The sequence below is a fragment of the Brassica napus genome, chromosome A7, assembly GCF_020379485.1.
Source record: "Brassica napus cultivar Da-Ae chromosome A7, Da-Ae, whole genome shotgun sequence".
Taxonomy (NCBI): domain Eukaryota; kingdom Viridiplantae; phylum Streptophyta; class Magnoliopsida; order Brassicales; family Brassicaceae; genus Brassica; species Brassica napus.
Window position 1 is genome coordinate 1069051 of NC_063440.1, and position 22366 is coordinate 1091416.

The 22366-nt window shown below is 36.4% G+C and overlaps 6 protein-coding genes and 1 pseudogene across 7 annotated transcripts; 4 read left to right on the top strand and 3 right to left on the bottom strand.

Annotated features, from left to right (window-relative positions):
* Window positions 1-2125: 2125 nt before the first annotated feature.
* On the bottom strand, window positions 2126-5490 carry LOC106357612 (sugar transporter ERD6-like 7). Of its 2 annotated transcripts, none has more exons than XM_048737173.1 (19): window positions 5329-5490; window positions 5104-5168; window positions 4804-5017; window positions 4663-4725; window positions 4501-4590; window positions 4348-4407; window positions 4198-4263; window positions 4053-4118; window positions 3906-3981; window positions 3764-3828; window positions 3590-3682; window positions 3421-3501; window positions 3249-3333; window positions 3121-3164; window positions 2969-3031; window positions 2785-2898; window positions 2652-2711; window positions 2454-2568; window positions 2126-2373 (listed from the first exon to the last, which is right to left on the bottom strand). In XM_048737173.1, exons 3-19 carry the CDS (start codon window positions 4936-4938, stop codon window positions 2258-2260), a joined length of 1392 nt encoding a protein of 463 aa, XP_048593130.1. In that variant the 5' UTR covers window positions 4939-5017; window positions 5104-5168; window positions 5329-5490; the 3' UTR covers window positions 2126-2257. The 2 variants fall into 2 exon arrangements, with proteins under 2 accessions (XP_048593130.1, XP_048593131.1); XM_048737174.1 differs by having other exon boundaries at window positions 5138-5168; window positions 5329-5429.
* On the bottom strand, window positions 5329-8784 carry LOC125576655 (plant intracellular Ras-group-related LRR protein 6). The gene is made up of 3 exons (XM_048737175.1): window positions 8184-8784; window positions 7478-7647; window positions 5329-7382 (listed from the first exon to the last, which is right to left on the bottom strand). The coding sequence occupies exons 1-3, from the start codon at window positions 8481-8483 to the stop codon at window positions 6698-6700; spliced, it is 1155 nt and encodes a 384-aa protein (XP_048593132.1). The 5' UTR covers window positions 8484-8784; the 3' UTR covers window positions 5329-6697.
* Window positions 8785-9686: 902 nt separating this feature from the next.
* BNAA07G01390D lies at window positions 9687-10079 on the top strand. The gene has a single exon (XM_013795951.3). It carries the CDS (start codon window positions 9745-9747, stop codon window positions 9973-9975), a length of 231 nt encoding a protein of 76 aa, XP_013651405.1. The 5' UTR covers window positions 9687-9744; the 3' UTR covers window positions 9976-10079.
* Window positions 10080-10209: 130 nt separating this feature from the next.
* On the top strand, window positions 10210-11176 carry LOC106357615 (18.5 kDa class IV heat shock protein). Its single transcript, XM_013797289.3, has one exon. It carries the CDS (start codon window positions 10528-10530, stop codon window positions 11002-11004), a length of 477 nt encoding a protein of 158 aa, XP_013652743.1. The 5' UTR covers window positions 10210-10527; the 3' UTR covers window positions 11005-11176.
* Window positions 11177-12119: 943 nt separating this feature from the next.
* On the top strand, window positions 12120-17320 carry LOC125576656 (protein TRANSPARENT TESTA 9-like). Its single transcript, XM_048737177.1, has 21 exons — window positions 12120-12366; window positions 12872-12923; window positions 13011-13087; window positions 13167-13300; window positions 13391-13487; window positions 13575-13632; window positions 13731-13839; window positions 13942-14065; window positions 14178-14364; window positions 14446-14765; window positions 14893-14981; window positions 15054-15124; window positions 15206-15313; window positions 15408-15473; window positions 15550-15687; window positions 15779-15884; window positions 15962-16033; window positions 16107-16165; window positions 16283-16442; window positions 16515-16681; window positions 16788-17320. The coding sequence occupies exons 1-21, from the start codon at window positions 12314-12316 to the stop codon at window positions 17106-17108; spliced, it is 2568 nt and encodes an 855-aa protein (XP_048593134.1). The 5' UTR covers window positions 12120-12313; the 3' UTR covers window positions 17109-17320.
* LOC106354942 (pentatricopeptide repeat-containing protein At2g19280-like) lies at window positions 17119-19646 on the bottom strand. Its single transcript, XM_048737178.1, has 2 exons — window positions 19578-19646; window positions 17119-19472 (listed from the first exon to the last, which is right to left on the bottom strand). The coding sequence occupies exon 2, from the start codon at window positions 19445-19447 to the stop codon at window positions 17357-17359; it is 2091 nt and encodes a 696-aa protein (XP_048593135.1). The 5' UTR covers window positions 19448-19472; window positions 19578-19646; the 3' UTR covers window positions 17119-17356.
* A 152-nt stretch (window positions 19647-19798) lies between these two features.
* On the top strand, window positions 19799-21112 carry LOC106356129 (annotated as a pseudogene).
* Window positions 21113-22366: the final 1254 nt, after the last annotated feature.

Consider the following 22366-nt stretch of genomic DNA (forward strand, 5'->3'; position numbering starts at 1 on the left):
TGTGTTAGTGTTATCGGCTAAACAAGAGTTTGTTTTTAAGATTTTTGTAAGAACATAGTTTGTTTTTAAGATAATATTGGCTTTTTAACATGCTTTTGCATACTCATTGCATAATTATATGCACTTGCAAGGCATCGCCAGTCCTATATTATACTCAAATTTTATGTAGTGTTTCCAAATCTACAGTGATGGTCTGGTTTATATGATTTAAAGACTAATTTTTGGTGGTGTTTTAAAAAAAATAGGATTAGTTTGGTTTGTGTTTTATTTTTCTTTATAATGTGTTTCCATAAGCTGGTTTTGAGAAAAATAAATTTTTTTGTTGTTTGATATTTTTATTCAATTTATTTTTTTTATCATAAAATAGTTTGGTTTTGTAAAAATAACCGATTTAAATCATCTATTTTAATCAGAAACCATGTAAAGCAATTTCATTTCTCTTAATTCCGTTGATATTTGATCGAAAAACATTTCTTAACCTTTAGCTAAAAATTTTAGTTTTCAGTCTCCTTGATAAAAGAATTTTGGTTAGTGTATCAAATCAATATTGTATAGCCGTAAATTAATTATACAAATGTAATTATTTATCATTTGAAATAAACAATGCAAAAAGCCTGTATATATGTCAGTTTGTATTTTTTGTAGAGAGGGCAGAAATTGAAAATGTAAAATCAATAATTCTAAATACATAAAAAAAGTTTTTAATTAAATGTAGATTTAACAATTGTTTTGTATGAAACAAAAGATTTTAGCTGAAACTTAAGAATATTGACTATTCATAACTTTCCGTTCATTTTAATAATAAATAAACAACAAAGAGTAATGGGTTGATTGGTTGTTCTATAGTTTTTTTTGTTTTTACTTTAGAAAATAAGCTGTGAATTGTTTTGCTTCGGCTTTAATTGTTTTGCTATATATCTATTTTCAAAGCACTAAATAAAATCTTTAGAAAATTTGATTTTGAAAACTAATATATTATTTTTTTTTCAAAAAAACTTTATACTATATCTTTAATTTTAAAAGATAAAATATGATTGTTTTAAAAATAATTTTTTTTTGAAAAAAGTGGATGTCTAAAACATTTACCACCATTACAAATCAACCCCTGAGTTTATTCATTTCAAATTCGTTGGAGAACATAATAAATTAATTTTCGTATTATTACTTATGTTTTTGGTAGTCAATTTTGAAATAATACATATGCATGCTTTTATAAAAAAATAAACAAGCTAAAATTAATTACAAATTATAAGAAAAAATTTACCCGGGCGTAGCCCGGACAAAGACCCTAGTAGCAATAGAAATAAAATATTATTAACTGAAGTTGTACTGAAAGAAGAACAATAATTGTGCATTTGCTTAAATAATAGTCCATGTTTTAGTCAATTACACCACTGAATCATCAGAGATATCTAGTTAAATCTTTAAATTCCTTTTTGACTAGTATAGAGGGGTTTTCTTCCATTCTGCATCTCCATCATCAACTTTTACGTCGTGGATTTGTGAGATGCTCTGAAAAAAGAATGACATCAATGTTTTCATGTGATGAATTTGAACACAAAGACAAACTTAAATTCTCGTTTGATGAGGATATAAGAGTCAAAAATAGGCTAGGTATTTCCTTTGAAAAGTACACCGAATCAAACTAGTAGTGTTTGAAGGAAGTGGAGAATTTGAATGAATGTATGGCGGAAGGCAATTTGGTGGTGATTTCTATCTTATAGCAATCCACAAGAAAATGGGTAAAGAGATTTAATAAATCTGTTTGTTAAAAAATATTATAATGAAACCAAAATAAATAAATAAAAATGATTATTTATTAATCTTTCATCATTGATGAATCAAAATTTAAATATTAATAAAATTGTATTTTATATAAAATTATTTATGTGTATTGCATAAGAAGCCATCTTATATTTAATAAAATTTGACATGTTGGGGTATATATTTGAGTTAAAGAGTTTTCTGGTTCTATAAATTTGAAAAATTATTTATTAAAAAAAAAGGAAGAAGGTGAAATTGTAGGTTTAAACCTAAAGTACCCAGGACTTAATAAATTTTTCTTGTAAAATAGAAAACTTAATGAGTTATGGGTGTTAGTTACTGTGTGCATTACGAAGACATAAGAAACGAAAGAAATATGGATAAAGTTCGGTAAAGAATCTTTAAAAGCATTCAAGATTGGTACTTAATGTCCGAGTTAAAGGAAAACACAATCAAATATCTAGGAGAAATTAAAAAAAAAATAATTGTTCAACTATTGATTGACTACAGCTTGGATCTCCTCCAATGTCTTCCCTTTGGTTTCAGGCACCACTGCGATGACAAAAACGATGGCTAGTGCGTTGATCACTGCGTAAATGATGAAAGTTCCTGCAAGCAATTTGTTTGTTTTTAAGGATTGCCAAGTGAATATTTTCAGACAAAATGTGAATAATATAACATAGTTTTACCATAAGAGCTCCAGGACATGAGGAAGTTGAAAGTGTAAGAAACAGCCCAAGCTCCAAACCAGTTCACCAGCGTCGCCATCCCTCCTGCTACTCCTTTTATGTTTATGGGAAATATCTACAAGTTCAAAATTTATGTATGATAGGTAAATAAGAAGATCATTTTCATGTTTCTTGCTAAGGATGTGATTTGTAGTTTACCTCAGACATAACAACCCATGGCATTGCTCCCATTCCTGCTGAAAACGATGCTATGTACATCTGCACTCACCAACATATGATCTTAACTATCTATTTGGGTTGGTGTTTTTCACTTAACAATCTAGTTACTTACCATTATACCAACGACAGCTAGGACTGGCACTGCTTCGTGTGCCATGTCATGAGCCTTGAGATAGAATGAGACCGCTGTGATCAAACATCCTATCACTAACCCTGTTGCAGAAACCTGCCAAAACCTTCTACGAATTAGTTATAATCCTAGTCCTGACTAATCATTTGAAGACAATTTCTTTTACCAATAGCAATGGCTTTCTTCCGGCTCTGTCAACTATTGGTGCATTAAGCGCAGTGATTACCACCTGGTTGTGAACAAAACAAGAGAGAGAGAGAGATTAAGATTATAAGCATTCTATAACAAGGGACTTGTATCGTTAAAATAAGATGGAACCTGAAGAACAGCATATATTATCATCCCAAGTCTTGTGGGGAAACCTGTCACACAAAGATGGCAGATTAAGATACAATACAAGTGAAGCTGTATATTATGGATTCAAGAACCACTTTAAGTTAAAGAACCTGCTTGCTCAAATATAGAGCTTGTGTAGAAACAAATCCCATTGATTCCTCCAAACTGCTGAAACACCATCAACCCAAATGCTATCTGCTCCAACACATCATGCACTTGGTTACTCACCACATGTATATGCAGCGTGACAACAAAGTAATGAAACGTTGGTTATAGTGTTACAAGAACAGAGCGTATGTATCTCCTCTGAAACAAATCCAGCGCCTTGGCTTTTGGAAGCCTCTCCAGGGTTTCAATATAATCCTGTCAAAGAATGATACAGAGATATGTTTTCAGATCAAGAGATGGTTTCTTGATTCAGAAGAAACAAATATGTAAAGATTCAAGAAACCTGAATCTCTGCTGCCTCCTCAGATACATCAGCCTTCTTCCCACGGAGCTTCCTTAGTGCAGCTTCAAACTCTGTATCACGCCCCATCTTTGCCTATAAACGCATTTTCACCATCCATTAAATTCCCCAAGAAAAGGATACATGAGCTTACCATGATGCTTCTTAAGCTCTTACCAGCCATCTTGGAGACTCAGGGATACAAAAGAGTCCAAGAAAGGAGACAGCACATGGGATGAGTCCTGAAGCCAAAGTACCATCTCACATTAACAAATGATTCAGACTTCAAAGTGGGAGTTCTATTACATAGTTTCCTAACCTATGAGTGCTAAGACTCTCCATGTCACCATTGTGCCTATAATGAAGGAAACAGACACTCCAGTGCAGATCAGAATCTGTGGCACAAGATGGCAAACTTTGGATCAGAATTCTCCAACACACAATCAAAGAGAAAAATGAAGTTTACCTGATTTAATGTGGTTAGAGCCCCTCTAAAGGCTTTAGGTGCAATCTCTGCTATAAAGATTGGTACCTATCATCAACATATATCATACACAAGAGTGTCACATGTATACATGGATAAGATGTTTTAATAAACTCGATGATCTAACCACATAGGAGAATGCTCCCATTCCGTATCCTGTTGCTAGTCTTCCCAGGTCCAGAGCCACTACTCCCTTTGATTAGAACACCATTTTAATACATAAGTCAAAATCATGAGACCAGCATAGGCATTTTGGTTTGGGAATACTGAGTCTTACCTTGGCAAAGAAGATAGCTAACCACCCGGCGACACAAAAGGCAGATGAAACTCTCATAGCCTAGATACAACAAATCCACAAGTAAGTAAGTCATGCATATATGGATCTCACACAAAGCCAACTCAGAAGGGATGTTTCAGTTTTTCTCTTGACCCCTTTTCTTCCAATTGAATCAGCTATAGGACCGCTTGTGATAGCTCCAAACATTGCACCAAAAGTCAGCAAAGAGCCAAAGAGTGAAAACTGCAGAATCCGAGGTAAGTGTGTTCAATGACGACAATGCATGGATGGTCAATCAAAAATATTTATGTTCACCTCAGCGATAGTCAGAGAAAGATCATTCCTAATTGCAGCTTGAGCAGGTGAGGAGTATCCCGCCTGCATCAAAAAACCATTCATCAAAGAGGCATTTTCAGGAACAGAATCAGAGCCTAGTGACTTTCCATGGATACTTACACAAGAACCAAACGCAAAAGAACCACAAACTGCAACGAATGTGCTCAGATAAACCATCCACGGCTGCTCCTGTTTTGATTCAGCCACATGCTTCTCCACCAATGGTTCTCTGCTGTCATCACTTGCGTTTGACATCTTCTTGATTATGTGTATGTATCTTCCTTCTGGCCTTTTTCGTCTTTACAACTACCTCAAACTTGCAAAGACACGAACCCTTAAAAATAATTTGAGTAAGAAGACGGATGAGTAAGCAGAGGACGAGACTGAAAAAATGACAACTACTTTGTAGGTAATGGTGACCTTTTAGGCAAGAAGTCTTTGTTGGGTTTATTACCAAATAGATGAAAGCTGTTTCCTGTCTTTTTCTGCATTAAATCGTAGTGCAGATTAGTTTCTGATATAGCTAATGACGATGTTAACAAAGTCGTGTTGGATGAAACAAAATTGATGTATATAAACGAATATTCTGTGTAAACAAAACATCTTCTCTGCGATCATGTGCATGTTTTTGGCGAATTCACTTACAAGAAGGTGTATAAACAGAATTGAATACGGCAAGTGTATTCAGACACATGCTAGTGGCTGTCGTGACGTGGGAGAGATAGAGACAGACACGTGATGTCTTTTGGCCTCTTATCAAGAACTTGATCTCAGTTTCTGGATCTGTTGCTCTTGTTTAAAATCAGAGATACTACTTAATGGTTCTTTCAGAAAGATTTGTCTTTATAAATTTTTAGAAAAAAAACAAAGCAAAAACAGATTAGAAGAACTCAAGATAACCCACCAATATGTGAATTTAATGACACGGTTGATGTGTTATCTTTTGAACTCATGGACGTCCGTGACTTTCGTGTAAAACACGCAAGCGAAAATTAGTAACAGCTGAATGACGGAGATGGATCTTTCTTTCCGTTATAGCAGCCAAGTCTTCAATGGCTTCAAAGGTTCCATCATAGTGAAATACTATAGCTGTCAAAGGGTTTGGCTAGGCCTGCAATTTCGGTTTACAGAAACCGAACCGAGTCGGTTCTTTTTTGGTTAACCAAAGTTTTTAAAATTAATTCCGAAATAAACTGAATACCATTCCAATTCGGTTCGGTTATTTTTGGTTTTCAATTTCAAAAAAGGAAATTAACTGAAATTTGATTATTATTTTTTTTAAATGACAGTTCAGTTTAGATTCAGTATTTTCGGTTAAATTCGGTTAACTTGGTTCAGTTAAATTGAGTATTGGTTAACATCAGTATAGTTTTGGTATAACCCGGTTTAATTTTGGTATAACTTATTTTATTTATTTTTATTAAAAAAATTGGTTAACCGTGCCAGTAACCAAATTGATTTTCAAAATCTTATCGAATTAAACCGAAATCATAACCGAGCATAAACTGAAAACTGAAATATTCGGTTCTGTTGTAAATCGCAGGGCTAGTTTTGGCTATGTTTCTTTTGTTTAATACTTTGGCATGCCGAGTACATAGTATGATCATCAAAATATAAGTGAAACTGAAGCGAGGAACAAGGATTTTGATTCATTTATACAATTATCATATAGTATGGGATACAACTGAAGAGTGTTTGAGACCCTGTTTGTTAGGTTTTAACACCTGTAAATGATCTTGATTCTTTCGTTAATGTCTAAAGAATTTGAAAGAAATGACGATATATTTTCTGAAAGGAGATACTTTATTCATGAACAAAATTTGATGTGCATAGAAAAACAGAGACCAGGTGCAAGCATATGTAAAGAAAAAAAAAAGAAATCTAGAATCTGATGAACATATTGAGATACTCTTTATACATTTTACTGATACTGAATATTAAAATGATAAACAAAATTAGGATTTTTGTGTCTATAGCTTGTAACAATTTGAAATCTGTGTTGTTGTCTTCAGTTTTATCTGCTGAAATAACTTCTTGGAGAAAAGAGACGGCGAGGGGAGAACATTCCAGAGTACCTCGGTGAAGCAAGACTGTCAATGGAACGGTACTCAGGCATGATGAACCCTTCTCTCTCTTCCCTATTCCAGCTTCTTGATCCACCATTGAACGTCCCATACTTCACTAGCTTACCAAACCCCCATGACTTCTTCTTGCTGGGACTTTTTGGTGCGGTACCATTTATCTTCTGTGTCAGATACTCTCTCACCACTTGCAAGTTCTGCTCCATCACCTCAGCAGGAGGGGACACAAGTGGGTTTCCCTCAACACTCAGCTTCCTCAGCCGTCTCATGCAGCCAATGGACTCAGGTAAGACAGTGATCTTGTTGTAGCTGACATCGAGCTCGATGAGGTTCATTAAGAGGCCAATGGAAGATGGGAGGGCTGTAAGGTACTGGAAGTTCTGGCTGACATTGAGGATCTCGAGGTTGATGAGATTCTCGAGGTCATCTGGGAGAATCATGAGGCAGTTGAGACGAGCATCGAGGGCACGGAGAGAAGTAAGGTGAGTAATGGAGATTGGGAGGCTAATGAGCTTGTTGGAGTTGACAGAGAGCTTCCTTAGATTGGTGAGTTCATATCCAATGGAGTCTGGTAATCTAATGAGTTTGTTGAAGTTTGCATTAAGTTCTTCCAGAGACCTGATCAAACCACAGACAGTGAATCATGTAAGTACATGTTTTATGTTTTTGGTTAGGGTGTTGTGAGAATTTTGTGAAAGTAATGGGGGTGAAACCTGCAATGCTGGATAGATTTGGGAAGGGAAACAAGAAAGTTGCCGGAGACGTTGAGGGTCTTGAGTTTGGAGAGACAGCCAATGGAATTTGGAAGAGCTTTGAGCTGATTAGAATGAACATCTAATGCTATTAAGTTGAGTAGTCTTGCTGTAAGTGATTCTGGTATGGTCTGTGTTACATTCAATAATGTCCCAAAAATTTATTAAGAAACATGAAAAATGTATAGTCAGAAACAACATATTTCACATATTTTCAGCATTAAAATACATATTGCAAAGGTGCTTATATTTTATGCATTGATAAATCCAAGATAAATATTTGTACATGCTTCTAAATATGTACTGAATCAAGCAAGAGAATATAAAATATACATTATATCGTTGCAAAGATGCTGATGATATGATTCTGGTATGGTCTGTGTTATATCCAAAAATACCCAAAGTATTAAGAATCAAACACAAAATATTTCACATAATTCCAGCACCAAAAATACATTATAAGTAAGAAAGCCAGAAATTTGGATTATCCATCCTAAAATGAAAGTAATGATTAATGACAATAATGAATAACAAAACAAAAAGGAATAATTGCAAAGGTGCTCTTATAATCTGCATGATCCATCCAAGAGAAATGAAGTATATATTTATGATGGTTCAAGCACGAGAATATAAATATGTAATTCAAATTGTGTGTTTAGATATGAACCTGGAGATAATTGTTGGAGAGATCAAGCTTGCAAATCTGAGCTAGATTGATTGATGGATTAGGGAGAGATTCTAAGGCCATCCCACTCATGTTCACAACTTCTAATCTCTCTTCCTCATTGTTAATGTTGAATGATGGCGATCTAGGTGATGATGGTGACCTAGGTGATGATGACGGTGAAGATGGCGATGATGATAATGGTGATTTCCTACTTTGGTGTTGATCCATCATCATCATCGTCATCATATGTTCCTTGATCGGTGCCTGTGGTTGCTGATGATATGTCTCCTCGCATATCATCTTTATATATTTGTGTGTTTGTCTATATATATGTTTGTGTATATGGTTGGAGAAGAAGGGAATGATCAAATGATAAGAGGAGAGGTTAGAGCTTATATGGTGTTTGTGTATCTGTACGGAGAGGCTAGCTAGAGAGATGTACGGACGAGAAGTTTTGGTGGCGTTTAAAAAGGAAGATAATCAATTTAAATTAAACAAAATATTTAAAGCCATAAATAAATAGATTATTTAGGTAAGTATAGATTAAAAAGTCAAATACTCCGCAAATCATTCCTATCTTTCTATCAGCAACCTTTTAAATCCTCTTATTCAAATTATTTTGTTGGCATCCTTTGACTAAATCAAAATGATTTCTTCATTATTATTATTCAGAAAAAATACATTGAATGGCATAAAAATCTGTATATTCCAATAAAATTCTACTTGACACATTATCAATTTATATAAGTACGTAGAGCTAATAAGCTTTTTAACTGTAGTTAACAACTAGTCAACTGTGAGTCATGCTGATTGATGAGTAAGTATAAAAATGAAATCCAATCTGTGAGTTTATGTCATCCAAAACACATGTGACGACATCCAAATAGATGGCAAATAAGTGAAACAAAATCTCTGAGCTTGCAACTCCTCCGTTGTCTTCATTCAGAAGGCAGCCAATACAATGGTGTTCAACATAAGGAGAGCTCCTCCAAACCGTCATATGAGGCGGTGGATCAAGGATATCGCGAAAATCACTTCCAATGCATTTGCCAAAGCATTTTTACCACTTTTGTCAGAATGGTTTTGGTCTCAACGCTCCTAATATACAACTCGGACAGCAACATCAGTTTCATTTTGCCTTGGATAAAAACTTGGGAGTCTGAAACTGGTTTCTGGGGATATAAGTTAAGAAGTTGGCTGAGGATAATTCTCTCCTACATGTCCTTAAATCACTATTGCATGGGCATATACGAAATTACGAATCAAATAATAATAATTTCGATACAAAAAATAAAAAAATTTGGTATCGATAACAAGATGTTATCAGAAATGAAAGTTAAAATATTTTTAACCATAACCATGAAATTTTCGTAAATAAATCAAACCGTTGAGGGTTTTATTTTGACTCATCGTCCACGAATCCGTCAAAAGAAACCTTCACACCAAACACCGACACGTAAACATGTTCACCGTGCTACGTGTCACCGAAGCTCGCGTCATGGATCGAAAGTGTTAAAAGAAACAAGAAAATATTGAGCGAGCTATGGGAGAATAAAGAGAGATGGAGGCAACGAAAGAGAAGATGGAGAAGGAACAGAACAAGAGGAGAGACGAATCTGACGTCAAGAATGATGCAGGAAAGGCCGATGACACGGTCAGAGCGATCGTTCGCGAATCCATAATTGAAGGCGGAAGCGACGGTAACAGAGACGGAGGTGATAGCGCTCGCAAGCCGGAAGACATTCTTGCTTTCTCAAGAACCGTACGGAAGATGGATTCCTCGCTTGAGTAGTTTTATGTATTCTGTTATTTGTACTTTTTGCTTCGGTATGTTATTTTCTTCTTTTACTATCAATCAACTAGCAAAATAAATAAAGATTAAACAACTTCTTTCTACACTTGATTGATACACAGAAGTTAAAACTCGTCTTAATATTGGTTGAACTATGAGTAACCTTTCTTGGTACTATATTCATAAAGTTCCACTCAAATACTACTTTGAAGTTTTGAGTCAGGTTCAGTTTTGATTAATAATCTGAGTTAACGAAAATTTCAATACAAAACTAATCTATCATTTAAGAAATATTCAAAATTAAATAAAACAATTTACTAATTTTAATTTTTTTGGATGCTCAATTCGAATCAGTATCCAGTCTCTAACCCCGGATTTTGGGTTCTCTAGCTTGGAAAAGAGAGAAGGAGAGGCTTTTGCGTAAAGCCCAATGGGCTTTATACTCCCCACCTCTATGTCCGGTTACTCTTCTCATCTCTTCAAGAAAACTCTAGAACTTGTCTTGAAGATTTATTACAGCTCTCAGCTTCTCTATCACCTCAGTAGAAGAAAATGTCGATCATTCCAATCAACGATCGCCGGAGTATCTCTCCCGGCGATAGAATCTGGGAGCCATTCGAACTCATGAACACCTTCTTCGACTTCCCCTCACCTTCTCTCCTCCTCTCTCGCCACTTCCCCTCACTTTCCCCATTCTCTTCACCATCCACCGTCGAAACCCAGCTGAACTGGACGGAGACTCCGACGGCTCACGTTTTCAAGGCGTATCTTCCTGGGACGACTCAGGACGAAGCGATCGTGTTCGTGGACGACGAAGGATACCTCCAGATCTGCGCGGGAGACAACAAGTTCATGAGCAGATTCAAGCTTCCCGACAACGCCCTGAAGGATCAGGTGACGGCGTGGATGGAGGAGGATGGGTTCCTCGTCGTGTTCGTCGCGAAAGATGGTGCTTTTTCCCAGACGCCACCGGAGATCGAGGATAATCGCAATGTGAGAGTCGTGGAGATCACCGGCGATGATGATTAAATTAAGTCTGGGCCTGTGTACTAAAATAAACAGAGTAATCATGTCTTTAGGTTTGTGATCGGAAGTCCTTTGTGACCTTGTGTGATGAAGTCTCTTGTGTTATAAACCAAACTGTGTCGTTTTACTGAATTGAAAAAAAAAGTTATGTATAATAGAGAAAATTTGGAAGGAACAAATGTCTACCAAAATAGCTTATCAGTAAATAAGAAGTAGCGGAAAAGAACATTTTGTTTCGCTTTGATTAATAATGAAAACGATATATATGATCTAAGTTCTTTCCTATAAGGTTTGGTAAATTTAGAATTAACATTTAAGGAAATTTTGTTTTGATGAGCTGAAAACTTACCTGAATTATCTTTTTTTTTTTTTGCAAAAGGCCAAAAACAAATGAAAAAGTGGATGAGCCAGTACAATTTTCTTACAAATCATAAAATAGCTACATCTTGTAATTGGTATCCAGTTGATCATAAGAAAATGTCAGTACACATCAAAATATCAAATTGGTCGGTTTTCAGAAGATACAATTTTGTTACAAATCATAAAATGTAAATTTTATCTGAAGTTCTTGAATGTTGTTCATTGTCTATCTATCAAAGATGTAGTAGGATCATCTATTGATCCAAGTGTCAAGCAAAAAGCTACATCTTGTAATTGTTATGCAGTTGATCATAAATAAATGATAATATGTGATGATATAACTGATAATTTGGATAAGGTTAAAAATCGATAAATTACACAGAAAAAACTATTATTAGCAATTATATATATTAGTATAGTTTGCAAATCTTTATACTGGTTAAATAACATTTTAAATATTTGATTATAAGTTACGTTGAATTAGGATAATAAATAAATATAATGAATCTAATAATCTAAGATATAAGTAAATATTTTAAATAAATAAAGTTAATTTTAATATAATATAATATAATATTTTTTTTGAAAATAATCGTAATTTTAATTTATACATAACATAACTAAATACTTTTTAAAAAAATTATAAAGTATGAATAATTGTATTCAAAAAGTAAGCATAAAATTATTTCAAAACAATATACTATTAGAAAATGAGATTTATAAGAACTACTTGGGACTATTGAACCCGACCCGACGCCAGCTCAACGCCCACGTCGGTGCTTCTATTCGCAAGACCGACCGTCAACACTTGTATTTTGTTTACCGGAAACATCTAAAGCGTTCCACAACAATTCGAATTCGAATCCGAACCGGAAGTGGAATCGGATTTCATCTGTGGTTTTGTTGGAATGATCAAGAGAAGAGTGGATTCAAAGGATTGATCCGAGCAATCATGTGGTTCTCCTTCTTAAGACCCAGAGATCGATTCTCCTTGGTCGAACTCAGGTTTAATAACTTTTCGACTGATCAGGGTCGATCCCGCAACAAGTTTCATTTTCTGATGTATCTCTCTCTGTGTTGTCTTGTTGTCATCCTGACTAAGATCACCAATGGTGTGCAAGAGTCTTAACCGATTAAGTGTGTATAAAAATTGTGTTTGGTTGAGAGGGTTTTTCGTTGTAATTAGAATTGGCAGTTTGCAGTTATTTTGTTAGGGAAGGTGAATCTTTGATGGCTTGAATGGTCAACCTTATCGAATTTGTTGGGGTCAAAGGTCCTCCTTACCTTGTCCATAAGAGAATGTCTTGTTTTCGAAGTTTCTTTGAGTTCTTAGTGTACAATAGTATTTTTGTTCGTTGATTCCATTCCACCAGAGGACGAAGCAGAAGTTTTTAAATTTTGTTTTTTATCGAAGGGTCTATTAGGAGAATGAATTGTTTTCTGAATTTCATTGAGAGATCTTGTGTCGACAGTAAGCAGAAGGGTTGAAACTTTTGTTGTTGTTGTGTAGGCATCTGACGGACCAGTTAAGGAAAATTCAGATAGTGAACGATACTAATAAGGTCAGTGGTATAAGTCCTTTAATTTTAGCAACTTTGACTTAGCCTTATTGCTTTGTTTGGATTTGATTTTTGTTTACCATTTTGAAGGACTTTGTTGTCGAGGTCCTGAGATCAATCGCGGAGATACTAACCTATGGCGATCAGCATGATCCCTCATTCTTTGAGTCAGTCTTTTCTGCCAATTATCAGTCAACGATCTTAACATCCTATTGACATGTGCTAATATTTCGCGGACTGTTGCAGGTTTTTTATGGAGAAGCAAGTCATGGCAGAGTTTGTACGTATCTTGAGGGTTAGCAAAACAGTAACAGTTTCTGTTCAGTTGTTGCAAACCATGAGTATTATGATCCAGAACCTCAAAAGTGAACAAGCCATCTGTGAGTTTATCAGATTCATTACATTTGTCTTTGAGGATTTCTCATCATGATTATAGTCTGTTGATGATCTTCTTTTGAAACTCCTTGCAGACTATTTGTTCAGTAACGAATATGTAAACTATTTGATAACATATACGTTTGACTTCCAACATGAAGAGCTTCTGTCTTACTACATATCCTTCCTAAGGTACATCTTTTTGTTGTTGTTATGTCAGCTTTAGGAAGTACTTATCGATTGTATCTGATAACTGTTCTGTTTTTTTTCTGTACGTAGAGCTGTTAGTGGGAAACTAAACCAGCATACGATATCATTGCTTTTGAAGACCGAGAACGTGAGTATTCTTTAAGTTTCATGTTCTTTTTACTGGTGCAAGTCCTTTATAGATTTTTTTCTTTCTGCTGTATTTTAATTCTGCGTTTCTGCGTCTAGGATGTAGTAGTTTCTTTTCCTCTTTATGTCGAAGGCATTAAGTTTGCATTTCATGAAGAGAACATGATACGCACTGCAGTTCGTTCCCTGACTCTTAATGTATATCACGGTAAGTCACGTATATTAGCTCTTTTGATTTGTAGCTTGTATGGTAAAAGTACTCGGAGCTTTTTTAGCATCGTTTCTTATGCCTTAAGTTTTGTTTTTGCAGTTGGTGATGAATCTGTGAATGATTATGTAGTTAGTCCACCACACACCGAGTACTTTTCAAAACTAGTTTCATTTTTCCAAAAGCAATGCATTGATTTAAGTGCAATGGTGTTGAACACTTTAGAGTAAGTTTTTACTTATCATAACCCCTTTGCATCTATCTTCTTATTTAGTTTGTGTTTGATCCTTGGTAAATATTATTCTTCTGAAAGATTTTCATTTTATTCCTTGCTAAAGGAGCCCATCCCCAGACTCAGGAGGAAAATTATTTTCTGCCGTTGATGGGATTGAGGACACCTTGTACTACTTTAGTGATGTTATCTCTGCTGGCATACCTGATATTGGGAGGCTGGTAACAGATCACATTCTGCAGAATCTAACTCTCCCACTTCTTCTCCCGTCTCTATGCTCCGAGACTGTAAATGTACAACCTATCACATTTTCCTCTTAATTTCCTTCTGTGCTATTATGTTAGCCTTGTTAATTGGTTTTGTTGTTTTTTCAGGATGTTTCAATTGATCCCATCACTTCTCTTTATCTGCTTTGCTGCATCCTGCGGATAGTTAAAATCAAAGATTTGGCAAATATTACCGCTGCTACACTTTTCTGCCCTGTAAAAGCTTTCATTGCGAGTTTCCTAGTGAAGCCTAATAGTAGCTTGGCTCCTGAACGCCCTAGATTTCGAAATGGGCATCCAGACAATGGTGCCGAGGAAGCAGATCAACAGTGTCCAAGCAATGCAGTATTAAGGGAGGATGGAAACTCCCACGTCTGCAGTGAAAGTACTACGAAAAATATCTTCAACGATTCAGATATTACATTTAGGTAACATGTTAGCTAATAAAACCTGTACCAAGTTGAGTTAGTTGCTTCTTATTCTCTTTAACCGTTGTATGATGTTGTCTTTAATATTTTCCTCATATCTATTAAGCTATGGTGTTTTGGTAACCAGGGAGACCTTGCTTCAATATATTTCTGAGGGAGATGACGTGCAAGCTCAGGGTTCCTTGTTTGTGCTAGCCACTTTGTTGCAGACAAAAGGTATTGGCAGTGGCGTTGTGCAGATTTTTCTCGTCTTTTAAGTTTTTTATGTTTTACGTTCTCTTTTAATAGAACTTGAAGAGTCAATGCTAGATGCTTTCGGCATTCTTCCTCAGCGTAAGCAGCACAAAAAACTTTTGCTGGTAAGTTTCTGTCATTATCCTTTGTCTTGTGTTTATTATAATTTCTTAATTCAAAACATAAGTGGTAGTGATCTTTGATAGCAATCTTTGGTTGGGGAGGACTCTGATGAAGAACAACTATTTTCACCGCGAAATGGTTCTATGAGAGATGGAAGTAGTGAACTTGATTGGTGTCTACGGAAGCTGGAGGTACTTGGCTGCATCTTCTTAAATTTCTTCCCATCCATATCTTTGGTTGTGTTATACATTGTGATTGACTTATTCATTCAAGTAACTTCAACAGGAGCAGTTTGGAGTATGCTGTTCATTGCGTGGGGCTGCAGTGTCCCCCCTTGTACATAGACATCAGGTAAATTATGAACTATTTGTAAACCCTAGTTATTAGCTTACGTTCTCGTCTTGAGTTAATAAGATATGTGGTGTAGGTGGTGGATGCATTGGTCAGTCTTCTCTGCCGTGAAAACATATCTGCAGAAACATTATGGTGTGGAGGATGGCTTTTACGCCAATTGCTGCCTTATAGCCAGGCAGAGTTTAATCATAAACATCTGAAGATGCTGAATGTATGTTTCTTTCAAAATGTTTGTTCTGTTTGATACTGTCTCTCTCTCTCTCCCCCCTCCTGACTATTTACCAGTTCCCTACTGATATCAGGATTCATATGAGAAATGCAAAGAAGCACTAATCCGGGAGATCAAAGGTTCCTGGCCTGATCTACTCATCACAGTACTGCTTGATGAGTGGAAAAAGTGCAAAAAAGGCAAGTAAATAAGCAAAATGCTGCATATGTTGAACTTTGATTGTGAGATGAATCTTATACCAAATCTCTTCTGACAGTGATCGAAGCTCCATCTCCTCAAAAAGACCCTATATCTGTTATTCTCCAGCTGGATAGATTCTCTTCTAATGGTAGAATCTTTGTTTTTTACATTTTGTGCGGCTAGCTGATGATACATGTGATTGACAGCTATTTTTTTTACAGATAACAATGTTAGCGATTCATCATTTACAGCAGGTGAAAAGTTGTGCGAGGTGGTAAAGGTTCGCCCATTATGTTCTCTGCTTCTCTTTTATCTTTTTATACAAAATTCTTATAAGTGCTTGGCGTTAATGTATATGCTGCTACAGACATCTAATAATCGAGCCTTTACTCCTTAGGTTTTTGTGCTTCTTCATCAACTCCAGATCTTCTTGCTTGGTAGGCCCTTGCCAGAGCAGCCTCGTATCCACCCTCCTGCCGACATATCTGAAACGTCTCGTGCCACAACTTCTGGTTTGGATGTTTCAGTCCCAAAACCTGGCACCGAAGTGAAGCTAGGTTAGAAAATGACTCTCTTGTGCTTGCTATAGTAATACATCTACCGTAATTAAAGTAAATTTCCCGGTGCAGTTGATGCTGTACCTTGTTGGATTGCCTTTGAAAGAGGCAAGGAACGTGAATTCTCGTTTCTAGCATTATCGTCTGGTGTCTCTGGTTGGATCGTCCTTGCTGAAAAGTCACTTTTGAAGCCAGATCACGGAATCGTCCGTATTGTTGCACCTTTAGCCGGCTGCAACGTATGTACTCACATTCACTGTTTGTAAAGATCACACACAAGCACAGAGATATCATCATATGATATTGACATATAGAAAATGATCTCTCTTTTGTTTGGTTTTTCAGCCCCGAATAGATGAAAAGCAACCAAGGTGGCTACACTTGAGAATCCGACCATCTACGTTACCTTTCTTGGATCCAATAAAGCGAGGAGTCTATAAGAAGCTCAAGTCCAAAGGTCTAGTAGATGGAAAATGGACAGTAGCATTCAGGAGCGATGAGTTTTGTCACTCTGCTTACTCGATGGTTGCGCATGAGATGGATCTACAATCCAGCGAGGTTGAAAGGAGGTTAAAGCCATTGTTTGAATTTGATAGAAACCAGCAAGATCAATCAACAATAACTTCTGACGCCATCCCTTCTTCAACTTCTTCTTCTTCCGGCTGATCTCATTTTCCATTGCATTCATAAACGGATAGATAAATCTTCAGTCCTTTAGAGCAGCTTCCATGAATTCTTCAGGCTTATTTTTTGCTTATATCTCTGCAATTTCTGTTTGTTTTGTTTAGCTTTTATTGATTCTTTTTGTAACGTCTTAGTGTGATACCATTGTATATTTGAAAGCGCAACAATCCATTAGTGAATTTCAACTGTTATCACTGAGAAAAAAGCTTTAATCATCAAAAAATACAGTGTTACTTGGCACTATTTGCTACAAAAATTTCTTCAAGTAACATGGATGCATGCTTCTCTGAGTTCACACCACTCTTTCCCTCAAGCCCCACAACAAGTGCTACATAGGTACTCTCATTTGGAACCATTCCCCTCTGAACCATCATACCAACCAACTCACAAGCTTTGTCAACATCTCCTACACTGCAATATCCATGTATGAGAGTATTATACAAAACCACATCAGGCTTTAACCCAGCATCAAGCAACTTATTAAACAGAACCATAGCTTCACCCATCCTCTGCGCTTTGCAATACCCATGTAGCAACGCACTGCACGTTACAACATCAGGCTGCACTCTAAGATCAGCCATGTAATGCCATAGAAGAAACGCTTCCTGAAAATCCCCCTTCTTAGAAAACCCACCAATCACATCAGTGAATGCCAACACACTTGGAACAAAACCACGTCTGGTAAGCTCATTGACAATACCATTTGCTTCATCAACATATCCTCTAACGACCATGCTATGTATCAAGATATTGTAGGTTGCAACATCTGGAGAGACACCAGCAGATCTCATTCCATCAATAACCTCAAAGACTTTATTCAGCTGATGAGTCTTCCCATACCCATTCATTAGATTGTTATATGTAACAACATCTGGCACCAAACCTTCCACTTGCATATTCCGAAACAAAGCTTCTGCATTACCTACATTACCAATCTTGCTGCAAGCACCAATAAGCAGTGTATACGTAGTTAAAGACGGCGAGTTTCCGCTTTTCAAAATAGCTCCAAAACATTTGAAAGCTTCATCTATTTTGCCTAATTTACAGTATCCACCTATCATAGTAGTATAACAAACACAATCAGGGAGGAGCCCCAACTCAAAGATCTCCTGAAACACGGTAGAAGCTTTAAGCATGTCTCCCTCCGTACATATTTTTGACAGAAAGCTACTGTACACAAAAATGTTTGGTCTTAGACGAAAATAATGAATGAGCTTAACTGCTTCCTCTGGCTTTCCTGCTTTACAGAACCCATCTATAACACAGCTCACTGATACATAATCCTGAGAGATACCAAAGAGTTTGAGATTAAACAACACTGAAGTAGCTTCTTTTGGAAACCCTGCCTTACATAAACTATGAATGAATACTGTAAATGCCACAATGTCTGGTTTGATTCCATACTGTTGTTTCATCTCCATAAGCAGCTCCCAGGCTTTATCAAAACTACCATCAGAGCAGTATTTGCTAATGAATAAGGTGAGCACAGCAGCGTTAAGACGCCTTCCTCGGCTAATCATGTGTTCAACAAACTCCCTAGCTAACTCCAAACCGTTGTTAATCCGTAGAATCTCCTTGAGCAAAGAAATACAAACCGCTCTTGAAGGAAAGATGCCAAACTGATCCATCTTGTAAGCTAGTTTCATGGCTACGTCTACTTTCCTCTCTTTAACACAACAATCAACCAGCATGCTAAACACAGTCTCTAAAACCTTACGGTCACCACGAGTTTCGAAAAGATCATTCATGACTAAACACAATGACCTCTCTTCTCCATCGGATCTCTTCTTCACCAGATGGAGAAGCATGTCAACAGCTCTATAATTCATGTTTCCAGATACCAAAACATGAACCATACGGCAGATAGACCTGCTTGAATGCTCAGCACCAATCCACAACTCTGACCACTTAAAGAAGTAAAGAGCAATAGATGCATCCGAAGTCTCTGCAAACAAATCATCCAAAATCCTAATGACTTTGTATTCATCAAGCTCGATACTAAACTCACTATCAAATCTATGTATCCAACTGTGCTTTATAAGCACGTTCCTGATAGTTTCAACAGAACTATCAGAGACTTCAATGTGCTTCAGAGTCGTATCAAAGTCTTCACCAAAAGGCTTACTGGAACCAACTCCTGCATTTGAAGCATAATGTCCCGATGCGAAGTAGGCTGTGTTACCAGAACCACTATGAAGTAGTCTTGGGTTGTTATAATCAGCCAGAGGAGGAGGAAAGAGAAAGGTGGTGGACCAGATATATCGAAAAGCCTTAGTTCTCGCAAACCCAGAAGACTTGAGTATTGAGCTTGAAACCCACATAAAGTGGTCAGAACCCAGTAGTAATCTGAACAAGAAAATAACAAACTTTATGTCAATTTGTGACAAAAAAAAAAAAAAAAACTGGTTTAGACAGAAACCCAATAACATCAATTTCTCATTGTCGAAATACCTTTTGTTACAGTTTAGATGAACGGTAAGCGAAGGTTTACACTGTCTTGTCTTACTTTAAATCCTCCCGAGGGAGGCCGGAGCAGAGAGAGGCAATGGAAGATGAATCCGAATCAAACCGGGTTTCCTAACCAAATATGGGCCCTTATTTATGGGCTCATAATTCGAAATTTAAGGCCCAATACTCAAACCTTAATTGACTTTCTTCTCTTAAAAGTAAAAGCCAAAACCCAAATCCTCTTTTGCGTCCTTCGTCTCTCCTTCCCTCCCTTCGACCGAAGAAAATGGTAAACCTCCGATCCCTACAAGTTTATACTCAAGTTGTACTCACAGATTCTGCGTATAGGCTTTCAAGAGATACGTCGAGATAGGGCGAGTGGCTCTCGTAAACTTCGGAAAGGACTACGGGAAACTCGTCGTCATCGTCGATGTCGTCGACCAAAACAGGGTAATTCATCTCTGGTTTCCTTTCGATTAGACCCTTTAGCTCAGATTATAGATTGTAAATTTTGATTTGTGTAAAGAAGTCTCAGTTGAAGTTTGTAGATCTGTATAAAGGTTCTGCCTTTATTGTTTAGAGTTATATAATGAGATTCACTTGCTTTAAAAGATGCAATTTTTATCTGCATTTCTCATAGATCTGTTTGTATGTATGTCTTTATTGTTTGTGGTTGTCTTTTAATTGTTATGCCCGTGTGTGTAGGCTCTTGTGGATGCTCCTGACATGGAGAGAATCCAGATGAATTTGAAGAGGCTTTCTCTTACTGATATCGTCATTGAGTTCCTAAGAAGAAGATTCTCATTGAGGCTATGGAGAAAGCTGGTTAGTTCGTCTGTAGTACACGCTTCCTATGTCTGGCATTGTAAGTGTCTTGCGTGGTCGGTCATCTTTAACGTTTATAACTTTTGCAGATGTGAAGAACAAGTGGGAGAAGAGTTCATGGGGAAGGAAGCTGATTGTGCAGAAGAGAAGAGCTGCCCTCAATGACTTTGATAGGTTCCAGATCATGTTGGCCAAAATCAAGGTCACTTTCCATCTCTGTTTTGCTGCAATGAATGCTCCTTTTACCCTCCATGTTTGTACTCGAAAGATGTAAAGATGTTAGTTCAAATAACTTGTTATATCTTAGAAAAATGTCAAACCTTAAAACCAGTTGTATGATTCTAGTGCTAAGCACGTAGTCATTTTCTTGTCTTGTTCACTCTATTGAATGTTTTGTTCTTCTCATATGTTAATTTGCAGAGGGCCGGTGTGGTGAGGCAAGAGCTTGCAAAGCTCAAGAAAGAAATCACCGCTTGATGGGGTTTTTGAGATGATCCTACGCCTTGATATTTATCTTTTGTACAAGTTTGAAGAATTTTGCAAATGATAGTTCAGAACTTGAAACCTTTTTTGCTGGTTTAGACATTTATCGACCTCTTTTGTTGTTGTATCTGAACTAACCCAAACTGAGTAGTATTACATTAAAAAAAAGCTACAAACTTATGGGAAGTTTACTCAAACATTACATATTTTATGACAACTGACTAGAACTATACAAATTTTTTTTTTTATTTATTGCCATTTTCATATAACAAGCATGTCCTTTTTTTTACGTTATGAGAAAAAATGTATTTACCAGAATGTCATTAATTTTTAATGCCACGTAATTAAAAATTCGGTGCCACGTAAGAATTTAGTTCCGTGTTTTCATTAAGACAGTCGTAAAGCACTGTATATGTCGTTTTGGCCGAGTTATTGCTACATTGCGACTAAATTAAACAACACGGCTGACTTGAGAGAAAACAGCTGACTTAAGAACATAAATCAGCCGTAACTAACGCGGCTGACTTATACATCGGTGGTTTGATTCTGAAAAATTTAGCTGAGTTGTAGTTAAGACACGACCGAGTTATGTTTCCACGGCTGAGTTAATGAACATCAACTGATTGAGTTATTGAATTTACGGCCGATTTATGGGATGTTGTTACGGCTGAGTTACATTTAACCAGTCGTAATTGGATGAATTAACAGTAAACTCAGCTTATTTACGGCTGACTTATTAGCGAAAGATTAATTACTAGAATATCATTTGTTTGACGGCTGATTTATTTGAAAATACGGCTGACTTATGATTTTTCATCCTAATTACAGCTGATTTATTAGCAAAAGATTAATTACTGAAATAGTATCCACGTTTCGACTGACTTACATTGTACATGAAGGCTGATTTATTTAGGCTGAGTTATATATTCGTTTGGTGGCTGCCTAACCGATTTTCCATGTCATGTGTCATGTCATCAATTCGGATTTGCCATGTCATCACTAATGTTACAACAATAAAATAAGGGTCTATGTTATTCTTCATTCTTCATCTTCTTTATCCATCTTCTTCAACTTATTATTTATCTTTCTCTGAGATCTTATGGATCTGGTAATTATTGTTTCCGCAATTCGGTCTAAAACATAGATTTTTTAAAATTGAAAATAGAGACAGATCTACTACAGTCGTCGTCGTTTTCGATGATGATCGGTTAAAGAAGAAGCTTCCTCTCCTCCAGTGTCATATATGGCGGTCCGACATCCTGCTGTCTCATTGGATTCATCGTCTTGCAGAAGAAGAAAGACTCAAAGAGAGAGAGATGAAGAAGCTAAGTCCTGTAAACTGTAAGAAAAGGAGAGAGTTGAACAAAAAAAGTAAGAAAATGAGAGAAGACGAAGAAGAAGATGATGAATTTGAAAGCTGATTTTATATGTTTGATGACTGAGATGGTGCATCATCTGAATATGATAACTTTAGTTCATACAGT